The sequence below is a fragment of the Stigmatopora nigra genome, chromosome 1 (assembly GCF_051989575.1).
Source record: "Stigmatopora nigra isolate UIUO_SnigA chromosome 1, RoL_Snig_1.1, whole genome shotgun sequence".
Taxonomy (NCBI): Eukaryota; Metazoa; Chordata; class Actinopteri; order Syngnathiformes; family Syngnathidae; genus Stigmatopora; species Stigmatopora nigra.
The window spans coordinates 3914373-3927500 of NC_135508.1; the positions used below are offsets into that span (position 1 = coordinate 3914373).

At 45.3% G+C, this 13128-nt stretch overlaps 1 protein-coding gene across 1 annotated transcript in view; it reads left to right on the forward strand.

The window, feature by feature from the left end:
* Positions 1–13128, forward strand: part of bsna (bassoon presynaptic cytomatrix protein a) — a 51405-nt gene that overhangs the window by 22548 nt on the left and 15729 nt on the right. The window contains exons 4-6 of the mRNA XM_077722436.1: positions 2180–2596; positions 3667–8895; positions 12295–12465. Of these exons, the coding sequence (XP_077578562.1) occupies positions 2180–2596; positions 3667–8895; positions 12295–12465 (5817 nt within the window). The remainder of the gene's footprint in view (positions 1–2179; positions 2597–3666; positions 8896–12294; positions 12466–13128) is intronic.

Here is a 13128-nt window from a genome sequence, read left to right on the forward strand (position 1 = left end):
TTGGTTGTGATTATTTTTTTGGCATTGCTGGGAATTTTGCTTTTTCTACTATGACTACTACTAAGACTACTACTATGACTACTACTAAGACTACTACTATGACTACTACTAAGACTACTACTATGACTACTACTAAGACCACTAACATGACTACTACTACGACTACTACTAAGACCACTAACATGACTACTACTACGACTACTACTATGACTACTACTAAGACTGCTAACACGACTACTACTATGACTACTACTAAGACTACGAGCATGACTACTACCACTATGACTACTATTATTGCTACAACTACAAATATTACTACTACTACTACTACGACTACTACTAAGACTACTAGCATGATTACTACCACTATGACTACTAGCATGATTACTACCACTATGACTACTAGCATGATAACTACCACTATGACTACTATTATTACTATAACTACGACTACTACTACTACTACGACTACTACTATTACTACGACTACTACGACTACTACTATTATTACTGGTGCTACCACTACAACTACTATTATTACTGGTGCTACTACTACTACTACTGCTACTACTATTACTACTGCTGATACTACTACTGCTACTACTACCACTACTACTACTACTACTACTACTACTACTACTGCTACTACCACTACTACTACTACTGCCATAATAATACTATTAGTACTGCTACTGCTACTTCTACTACTATTACTCCTTCTACTACTATTACAACGACCACCAACACCACTACTACTATTACAACTACCACCAACACCACCACTACTACTACTACTACTTCTAATACCTATAACCTATTGCACCTCATATATAAAACAAATTTCACGATTCACTGAAGCTCCGCCATTTAGTGCCGAAAAAACCCAGTCCACATAAAAGCAAATAAATCAATCATTAAAAAAACAATACAATTTCATCTCCCAATATTTTTTAATTAACTGATTCCAAAGGACATTTACACAACTACGATAGACAGGGATAGGCGTCCAATACATTTAGCAGAAGTGGGACATTTGCTGCTAGTCCTCCCGGGGGGACTCTGTAATTGCTTCAACCTCAGTGGGGGGGTCCCATCCTTGGGGGCAAGCGTTCAATTATTGTGTTTGCACGTGTCTCATGTGCACGTGCGCTATCATTCGCTATGCTATCGTGGCACCCTTTAGCATCGTCTATGCTATCCCCATCCTTCCTCCTCTTCTTCATCTTCCTCTTCCTCCTCCATCTGTTGGCCATCACCCTTTTCCTGGTTGGCGTTTTCACCTAAACAGGCTGCCGGCATACATGTGTGCAAGTCTGTAAATATGAGCAAGGAGAGTGCAGCCTAAAGCAACCGCCATGACAGAGAAAAGCGTGCTCAAGCAGAACAATGGAATTGTGGGTAAAAATAGCTCTCGCACTGTCACAAGAAGGGAGAAAAAAAAGTAGAGCAGAGTGTGTGAAAGAGCGTTTCAAGAGAAAATGCAGAGGAGGGAATCAAAGTGGGAAAGATAAACCAAATTGCTTGCCAACTTCTAATTCACTTTGGAGGAAAATATTCATTTAACACACACACATGAATATCAATGTGATAGGACTTTTGGTCGCCGGACGTTTGGTCGCCCGGGTTAATATAATTTTGAGAGCCGATTTCAAGTAAACTCTGTCACGTTGTCAAACGTCCGGCGACCAAATGTCCGGGCGACCAAACGTCCGGGTGACCAAATGTTCGGGTGACCAAATGTCCGGGTGACCAATCGTCAGGGTGACCAATCGTCCGGGTGACCAAACACCAGGGTGACCAAACGTCCGGGTGACCATTCGTCCAGGCGACCAATTGTCAGGGTGACCAATTTTTCAGGGCGACCAATTGTCCGGGTGACCAATCGTCCGAGCGACCGATCGTCTGAGCGACCAATCGTCCGTACGACCAAACGCCTGGGCGACCTTCCTTTCAGGCGAACGATCATCAGGGCGACCAATTGTCTGGGCGACCAATCGTCCGGGCGACCAATCGCACGGGCGACCAGTCATCCGGGCAACCAATCATCTGGGCGACCAAACGTCCGGGCGACCAAACGTCCGAGTACCGTATATCAAGTGTAATTGTGAAACCACCGGCTGGCGACCGGTCGAGAGAGAGAGTGCGGTTTCATTGACAACCGATTTTTGCTGTTTTTCAGAAAAAAGAATGGCTATGTCTCAACTGCCAGACCCAACGTCTCATGTCCGGAGGTGGTCTCGATGAGCCCCCTCTTCCCGTTCCGCATCCGTCTCCCAAACATCAAGCAGCTGGTTTCACTCGCAACCAGGCGACCAATCAACAAAGTCCTCTCCACAAAGCCACCAATCAGCAGGGGACCAAACCCGTCCAGCCTGAGAAATCCCAGCCGGGATTGGCAAGTACTGAACAGTTTGGGCCCAACGATGCCAATTCCACCATAACACCGACATCAACCGGCCCGGCAACGGAAATCCCGAAAAAGACCAAAAATGCAGATGAGCTCGACAACCAATTGGTGAAAAACAGCAAAATTAATCTCAAAAAAGGGGATCAAATTACACCAATCAAGGAAATCAAGAAATCAAGGCATTATGATGTAAGTATCAGTTGCCATATGAACAATTTCTCCCCTTAATAATGATTAAAGCCGCACATATTTACTCAAATAAATATATAATTTATCCTCACTTGGTTCATGGGGGGTCCTGGAGCCTATCCCAGCTGATTTTGGGCACCAGATGGGGACGATACCCTGAATTGGTAGCCTGCCGGATTGGTTCGCGGGCTGCTTTAACGTCAACTTGTTTTGGGATCATTTTAGATATAATATTTAGATTATTTTTTTTAATAAATTGATTAACAGAACTGGATTAAAATCCCTGAATATTCAGTTTTTTTATAGATTTAAAACAATGTTTATTTTTAGCTTTTTTTTAAATTTTTAGATTTTACAAAATTATTTTTTAACTAAACACACTACTATAATATTTAGATTTTTTTTATTTTTATAAATGGATTACAAGAACTGGATTAAAAACCTAGAATATTATTTTTTTAATAGATTTAAAACAGTGTTTATTTGAGCTTTTTTTAATATACATTTTTAGATGTTACAAAATGATTTTTGAACTAAAAATACAGAAAAAAATCATTAAAAAATGACAACTATTGGTTTAAAAGGGGAAAAATGAGGAAATTGAATATACAGCTATACTCTTCATTTTAATTCGATCCTAAAGCCGAAAGTCAGCACTCATCATTTACTTTCCCGGGCCACAAAAAATGATGCGGCGGGCCAGATTTAGCCCCCGGGCCACCACTTTGACCCATCTGATTTAGACTCTCCAATCAGCCTACCATCCATATTTTTTTTAAATCTGGGAGTAAATCAGAGTACCCAAGAATAATCCACACAAACCCAGGGAAAACACTGAATCTAATTGAATGCTTTAATTGTCATTGTACAAGTATAATAAGATTTAAACCTTTCACAAAGTCAATTATGGAATAGCCTGAACATAAAATGATGTACAAGTGAAAATGCCTGTAAAAATGTATCAGCTTTGATAGGCTCCTGCACCCCTGTGACCCGAGTGAGGCTATAGCAGTCCAGAAAATGATGACATGAGATGATAATAACCCATTTTTTATACTTTTTGTCCCTAGGAAACCAAAAACAACAGCACACACGACTTATCCCGAAGTCCTCAAAGCCTCAGCGATACCGGTTATTCCTCTGACGGTATTTCGAGCTCTCACAGCGAAATCACAGGATTAATTCAAGAAGAGGAAATGAAATTAAGCGAGAGAGGGATCGGCAGCCAAGGTTCCCCGCCAAGCCCTTCGGAAATCACCAAACTTGAAAGCTCCATGAGGACATTACTGGAGAAAAACTTGTCGGAAGACAAAGCCGAACGTAGAGCACGAAAACACCGAGACCGAGACGCCATTGACGAACGTGGGAAACAGCGCCCCCGCTCTTTATCCATCCCTCCAGACGCCTACGACTCGGATGAAGAAATGGAAGACATCGTAGAAGAAGCAGAAGACGGTGCGGACTGGGAAGACAAACGTAAAGACGTCAAGGAAGACAAGAAGGAGAAGAAGAAGAAGGACATGGAGTCCACAGAGATGACGGATGAGGAGTTCATGAGGAGACAGATCATGGAAATGAGCGCCGATGAGGAAAATGACGAAGAGGACATGGACGAAGAGGACGAGGACGAAGGATATGGTTATGAACGGAAGAAAAGCCACCATAAACATGTCCTCTCTGATTCGGCTAAGGAAAAACGACGACTACAACATCATTCTAGTAGTTTCGAAGAGGAAACCAAGACTACCTCAGATGTCTACAAAAGCTCGGTAGAGGAAGGCGAGGAGGACATAATGGCGTCTCAAGGTGGTCTCCGACGCTTTAAAACAATCGAACTCAACAACACCAACAGTTACGGCCGGGAAATGGAACTCGGTAGCCAAAACGATCTTAGCCTGGACCGAGAACCCGAACTAGAGATGGAGAGTCTAACCGGTTCCCCCGAAGAACGTTCCCGAGGCGACTACTCCTCCACTCTACCACCGACTTCAGCTTCATCTTACGGTTCCGGCCAATCTCCAACGTCCATCTCGTCCATGGAAGAAGACAGCGATAGTAGTCCTAGTAGAAGACAACGATTAGAAGAAGCTAAACAACAAAGAAAAGCACGCCATCGTTCTCATGGTCCTCTTCTTCCTACTATCGAGGACTCTTCGGAAGAAGACGAATTACGAGAGGAGGAGGAGCTTCTGAGAGAGCAGGAGAAGATGAGAGAAGTTGAACAGCAGAGAATTCGAAGTACAGCTCGTAAAACGAAGAGAGACAAAGAAGAGTTGAGAGCTCAAAGACGACGAGAAAGGTCCAAGACACCTCCAAGTAATCTTTCACCTATCGAAGACGCTTCTCCGACTGAAGAACTCAGGCAAGCTGCCGAAATGGAAGAACTTCATCGTTCTTCCGCCTCCGAGTACTCACCTCGTAGTTTAGATTCCGAAGCTGAAGGCTACGAGTCTAAACTTTACAAGTCAGGAAGCGAATACAACCTTCCTACCTTCATGTCCTTGTACTCACCTGTAGAGAAGTCCTCTAGCACCACCACCATCACCACCACCAGTGCTACAGCGCCATCTTCCACATCCAAGCCGTTAAAAAGTGCCGAAGAAGTCTATGAAGAAATGATGAGGAAAGCTGAAATGCTGCAGAAAAAACAAAAACAAGAACAACAACAGCATTCCCCGGTAAAACATGGACAATACTTCGATGAAGACGTCAATGGACAAGACTACGAAGACGATGACTACCAATATGACCGAGGACAAAGCGAATATGACCACCTGGACCCCGAAACGGACATTTACGAAGAAATACGCCAAACATCTCAAAACATAACCAAAATGCAACAAGCCACCGATGAGCAAGTTGAAATCGACCTTGGCTACCAAGACAAACAATTCCTGGACACAGGCTCCGCCTTCGCTAAATTACTCGAACAAAGTAACACCCTCCTAACCCCCGGAACCAGTCCTACACAAATCTCCGCCCCCGTCTCTTTCGCCGAAACAACAGGACGAATCCCAGACGTTAAAGTAACACAACACTTTGTCTCCAAAGACAAACACAAAGACAGATTCAAAACCCAACCTGGGAAAAACGGAATAACACCCACTGTGGCTTCCACTACCATCACAGCTTACGGAGTATACGCTCGAGATACTGTCACAATTTCCCAAACCAGTACTAGTGACACTACCACCTCTACCCAGTCTTCCCTATACGGAAGACACCCGCCAAGTCCTGCCACGTCTTCGGCAACCGTCTCCAGCGTCTGTAGCAAAATCGCGGAAATTACCCAAGCCTACAGTCAACGAGAAGTCATCACCAGACGGGTTGGGGACACTCGAAGTCCCCAAACCAGAGACAGTCCAACATCTACAATGGGTGAACCTCGTTCCCCAAAATATACCACCTACTACCGTAGCACCAGTCCACCACTGTCCCCATCCCCACCACCACCACAAAGTCCCACCCGTTCACCCTCTAGAAGGTCTACCGCCGAATTCTCCACTCAAACCTTCAACTCAGCACTCCGTAGAGACTCCGGTTCAGGTCCTCCATCCCCCGTCATGGCTCAGGGAACCCAAACTTCGCATAGATCCGTCTCCCCACGGCTCTACCGGCAACAGTCGTCCCGTGACGCCCCGTGTTCTCCACCCCCGAGTCCATCTCGTCCAACAACCGTCAACACGGCAACATCTCCTCTGTCCTCACCTACACGATTTAGCCGACAATCCACGTTTGATTCTTATTCGCCGTGCGGTAGTCCTCCGGACACGCCCCCTTATCACCATTCCCCTACACGTAGTTTCTATAAAACCCAAAGAATTGAAAAGGTTAATGTGGGAACAAGTATGGCTACTACCGGTAGTACTTATACACGAGGATCTCTTTCTATGGATAACATTTCCCTCTGCCGTATATCAACAGTCCCGGGTACTTCTAGGGTAGAACAGGGTCATAGAATCCAAGGTGGGAGTGTTGTAGACCTCAGAACTGCTGCTCCAATCATCATGAGCGACCATGGAATGGATCTAAGTTCCCTAGCCACCGAAAGTAGGAAATATCACGGTGTCTCCGAGACGGGAAGACATTCAACCGTCATCCAGCCTCTAATTATGAACCTCAACGCCCAAGAGACCATCACACCAACTACAGTCAGCGTAACTGTAGCGGCGTCCATGTTTATGACCCAACCCAAACAACCAACAGTCTATGGCGATCCTTACGATAACCGAGTAGATTTAGGTCAAGGCTTGGGTTCTGCTGTATGTTTTTCCCAAAATAAAACCCCCGTCTCCCCCCCAACAGACCCATCCATCCCTAAAATTGACGCCAAACTGGAAAACCTAAGTATTCAACAGCGAGAACTCCAAAAACAACAGGAAAAGTTACAAATGCAACAAGTACTTCTCGAACAACAATTACAACAACACCATCATCTCCAACATCAACAACAACAAGCAAGCGCACTAGCTCGCTACAACCTCTCTGGCCACGCCTCCCCTTTATTAAAAAAGGATTTACTTGTCACCCAGACAAGCTCCGCCTCCCCCGGGATAACCGCAGTCTCATCAGTCATCGATCCCGAGTTTTACGGCCCCGGACCTATCGAACTAAAAGGAAAATCCAGTCCTCCCGGCGGAATGGTGGGCGGTACAACACCGCATAACGTAGTCGTGCAGATAGATGGCGCCCAAGAGCAAGGCAGGGCAGTAACCCAGCTTGTAAAAGTAGAAGAAGGACAAGATGCAGCGGATTTAACTGGAGGCCACATTAAACCTGACAACCAACCAGCTTGTTGCGATGTAGTCTACAGACTTCCCTTTGGCGGTAGTTGCGTGGGGGCTTCAGAGAAGGAGGGTATACGCCCTCCCTCTGCCCCGCCCCTTTCCTACGATTCAGATCAAGAAAGACAACCCGGACGATACCGTGAATATCCACCAGATGGCCACAAATCCTATACCTTACCTCATCCTGGTCGTCTTCAACCTTCAATGTCCGATACCAACTTAGCAGAAGCAGGTCTCCAATCCTACCACCTTCCCACCCAAGGAGACCTCGCCATGGACTTAAGCACCCTCAAACACGGTTACGGAGGTTACATCGGGATGCAATATGGTTCTTACACAGATTTACGCCATGGTGGAGAACTCCCAACCCCAACCATGCCCATACGAAGATACAATTCCTTATCCAATATAAATTCCGATTATGGCTACTCCGCTAGAGACATCGCTAATTTCCAAGAAGCTAATTTAGCACAATACAGTGCTACCACAGCTCGGGAGATCAGCAGAATGTGTGCTGCTCTGAATTCCATGGACCGCTTCGGAAGTAACCCGGATTTAGTCCAATTCGGGAGTTTAGGTAGAGGAAACAACCCCCAGACTTCCAGACTAGCAGCTGGTCTTGGCTTGAGACAAAGTCTACTCTTTGGTTTAGACGGGAAACCATTATCCCACAACCAGGCTTTAACTAACCTCATCAGTGCTAGGCAGGCTAGTCTCCGAGCCATGTACCCGGCGGCCATTCGCTCCACAGATGGAATGATCTACTCCACCATTCAAACACCCATCGCGTCCACCCTTCCTATCACAACACAACCTGCGTCCGTCCTACAACCGCTACTACGAGGACTTTACAGACCTTTCCCTTCACCTAACATGACACCCGTACCCCTTTCCAGTCTCACAAGACTACCATCACATCCCCGTATGCCTCTATCTCGTTACCCTGGACCAGGTCTTCTCCAAACTACATCTCCTTGTATCTCAGTTTCTGGTGTAATCACAACCACCGCACCTACCAGTGCTCCGGTTTTGGTTCCAGCGACATCTACACCGTCTACAATCCAAGATGAACCGGTATACCTCGGGAAAGGAGCCGTTATCACATCTGTGGAGACTACGTTAACTGATCCACAGCGCCAACCGCAACCCTTGAATATGTCGCAGGCGCACCTGAACAGTCAACAACAACTGGCGCAAGCTACAACCGCTCAATGCTACGTATCGGCAGGGCTAACGGACCCCTCGAGTAGTTTATCGGCAGCCGGTGGTCTACCTCCCTTCCCCCCACCCGGCGCTATTCACAAAGAGGGCGAAACTGAAGCTGAACGTCTACACCGTCAACAGGAGCAGTTGTTACAGATGGAGAGAGAACGAGTGGAACTGGAGAAACTACGGCAACTGCGCCTACAGGAGGAGCTAGAGAGGGAGAGGATGGAACTCAAGATGCATAGAGAGAAAGAGCATATCATGGTGAAGAGAGAATTGCAGGAGCTGCAAAACATCAAGGAGCAGGTATAGAAAAACGGGATGTTCAATTAGAAATGATTGGTCGTGGCTTTATTATTAATTGCTTGTCTTTTCTATGGTGTTTGTTGAAGATAGTCATAACTTGGTTTTCACAAATTTCAAGGTTTTACCTTGGATCATGGCTACATTTGTTCGTCTTTTGAGTGTATTCGCAGGTCATTTTGGATCATTTCCTAGTGTTTTGGGGGAATTATTTGCTTCGTATTTCTGTCAAATTGGGCCTGGTTATTAATGATTCAATTCCCCTTATTTATTCATCAAAAAAAAGGTACAAATGGAACCAATTTAATCACATAGGTCGCACTTAAAAGTCAAAAATTTTCTCCAAACAGTCGATTTTTGCACAAAATTCAAGATTCTGTACATGTCGCTGATAGCTTGACTGACTAAGTACATTGCTTACTGACGCGCTTGTGTATATCATGCTTGAAGCATGACAATATTAGCCGTACACAATGGCGTTTTCATCTACTACCAATGACCGAGACGATCCGGATTAGATCCGGATTAGAAATGGGTAAAACGAGGTTTTACAAAAAAAATACCTAAAAAAAATCCTGTACAAAAGTTGTTATACGGCATACACAATTTTAAATGATCAAAAAACGTTAAAAATACGGGAAATTTATATGTATGAATTGACATTGTTAGATTTAGGATGAAAGAAGGAATATGAAAATTCTACTACTTGAATGGGTACTCGGACTTTTGGTCGCCCGGACGTTTGGTCGCCCAGACGTTTGGTCGCCCGGACGTTTGGTCGCCCGGACGTTTGGTCGCCCGGACCCCTGGTCGCCCGGACCCCTGGTCGCCCGGACGTTTGGTCGCCCGGACGTTTGGTCGCCCGGACGTTTGGTCGCCCGGACGTTTGGTCGCCCGGACGTTTGGTCGCCCGGACGTTTGGCCGCCCGGACCCCTGGTCGCCCGGACCCCTGGTCGCCCGGACGTTTGGTCGCCCGGACGTTTGGTCGCCCGGACGTTTGGTCGCCCGGACGTTTGGTCGCCCGGACGTTTGGTCGCCCGGACGTTTGGTCGCCCGGACGTTTGGTCGCCCGGACGTTTGGTCGCCCGGACGTTTGGTCGCCCGGACGTTTGGTCGCCCGGACGTTTGGTCGCCCGGACGTTTGGTCGCCCGGACCCCTGGTCGCCCGGACCCCTGGTCGCCCGGACCCCTGGTCGCCCGGGCCCCTGGTCGCCCGGACGTTTGGTCGCCCGGACGTTTGGTCACCCGGACGTTTGGTCGCCCGGACGTTTGGTCGCCCGGACGTTTGGTCGCCCGGACGTTTGGTCGCCCGGACGTTTGGTCACCCGGACGTTTGGTCGCCCGGACGTTTGGTCGCCCGGACGTTTGGTCGCCCGGACCCCTGGTCGCCCGGACGTTTGGTCGCCCGGACGTTTGGTCGCCCGGACGTTTGGTCGCCCGGACGTTTGGTCACCCGGACGTTTGGTCGCCCGGACGTTCGGTCGCCCGGACGTTCGGTCGCCCGGACGTTCGGTCGCCCGGACGTTTGGTCGCCCGGACGTTTGGTCGCCCGGACGTTTGGTCGCCCGGACGTTTGGTCGCCCGGACGTTTGGTCGCCCGGACCTTTGGTCGCCCGGACGCGAGACCAAACGTCAGGCCAGGACTTGAATAAGCTACAAAGTCAGGCAGAACACCCCCGCGGACCGGATTGGACCAGGCCATAATTGGGGTTTACTTGATTTTTGCTGGGTATTGTGTCAAGATTAAAATCTGCTAACAGAATGATTTTCCTCTTTTCCGATAGAACAAGCGCTTGAAAATCTACCAAGTTAAATCTCTTAAACAGGTGTGCAAGCTACGCTATGCTAGCAGAATCAAGAGGCGAATGTTTCTGCATTTCACCGCCAATAGCAACCGCAAAAAAAAAAACACAAACACGTTCATTTGCAAAAAAAAAAAGCCTTTCATTGATGCAATGAAGACAATCCATTTGACATGACTTACATATTTTCTGAAAAGCTTGACGTGACTGGCACTCATAATCAGCTGCGGACGCTGCATTTTGTCTTGTACTTGCAGTCTTGTTTTTGGCCAATCAAACATGGATTTTGGGGCATTTTTTTCTAACCCATTCCAAATCCTTAACTCCATGTCATGTTCTGTTTCAGGAAGCTTGTGGTATGTTTTTAATTTGATCATCATCGATTCAACCAGATAGGCATACCGTATTTTCTTGCCATATTTTCTTGCCGTATTTTTTGCTCAAAAAAATGATGTCTGAATCGATGGTACGGCTTATATGCGCATAAATTAGCCTTGACATGCACAAAACTGCAAAGTGACAGAGACGAAACGCCATAACGCAAGTCAATGTGGCCGATACGCTCATTTATTTAAGAATACATCAACAGATAAAACGCTAAACTAAATTTATTTTGACGTCTATGAATGAAATTCAAGAAAAAATAAACTGTATTTTGAATAAAATGGGAAATAACGCACTCACTTGTGCTTGCCATTGCTCACTGAGGGAACCACCATCTTACCTAGGCATGACACAGTAGACCGCTATGGACGCACTTTCTAGTTGTACTGCTTACATGACCTCCTTTTTTAATTTTTCTACGTCACCTGTGTCAAAGTGGTGGCCCGGGGGCCAAATCTGGCCCGCCGCATCATTTTGTGTGGCCCGGGAAAGTAAATCATGAGTGCCGACTTTTCTGTTTTAGGATCAAATTAAAATGAAGTGTATAGATGTATATTAAATTTCCTGATTTTCCCCCTTTTAAATCAATAATTGTATTTTTTTAATCATTTTTTTCAGTTTTTTGTTCAAAAATCATTTTGTGAAATCTAAAAATATATTTAAAAAAAATCTCAAATAAACATTGTTTTAGATCTATAAAAAACTGAATATTCAGCGCTTTTTATCCAGTTCCGTTAATCCATTTATAAAAATTAAAAAAAATCTAAATATTATATCTAAAATGGTCCGGCCCACGTGAAATCAAGTTGACGTTAAAGCGGCCCACAAACCAACCTGAGTCTGACACCCTTGGTCTACATGCCACCCTTGGTCTACATGCATGCAACACCCTTTTGGAATGTGCAATCCAGCAATCGATTTATAAAGTATCTCAAAAATACCACGCGTGATGATTTTTCTCAACATTTTCCCTTCAAAGTAACACATTTGTACTTCCTATTAAAACCATGAATATGGAGTTTAAAATTGTGAATCAGGACACGTCTTATACAACAGAATTTCTAAAATTCACCAATTGTAAGAGTGCTGGTTATACACGAAGGCAGTTAATATGCGAGAAAATACGGTAACTGTTACCCTCATTGTCACGGTTATCATCTGATTAAAAAATCAGTTTTCTGGCAGTGCCTCATTCTTTCTTTGTCGACCATTTAGGTTCTGCAACAACAGCAAAATGAACGGGAGAAACAACTGGTGGTCCAGAGAGAACAACTGGCCCAGCAGAAGTCCCAACTCGACCAAATCCAGTCTTTACAGCAACAGCTCCAGCATCAACTTGTCGAACAGAAGCGACAGAAAACTGCCTCCGCAGCCCAGAACATTCAAGTGAGCCTTAATTTGTCAGATTTCCTTGAAGAAATGGGCAAATGATGACTGATAGATCTGAAAATATAACTTCAGGAACAGGTTAAGAAAGAGTGAGATCCATTTAAATAGGAAATAGGTTTATTACCAGACTGCAGGATGGGGGAGAATGCTCAAACAGCTGTGAACCACTCACAGTCGGTACTCGGACGTTTGGTCGCCTGGACATTTGGTCGCCTGGACGTTTGGGCACCCAGATGTTTGGTCCCCGTTGGAGTTTAATATCCAAATATCTACTGTTGATTCATGAGAGAGGTTCTAAGTACTGTTTAATATATAAGTACTGTTTAATATATAAGTACTGTTTAATATATAAGTACTGTTTAATATATAAGTACTGTTTAATATATAAGTAATGTTTAATATATAAGTACTGTTTAATATATAAGTACTGTTTAATATATAAGTACTGTTTAATATATAAGTACTGTTTAATATCTAAGAACTGTTTAATATCTTAGTACTGTTGAAACCAGCTCTCAAAAATTATATTCAAAAGAGTTATTAAACTCTTGTTGAGAGCTGTTTTCAACAGTACTCACTCTCTGTCACCATTTGACTGGCGACCAAACGTCTGGCGACCAAACATCTGGCGACCAAAGGTCCAGGCGACCAAACGTCTGG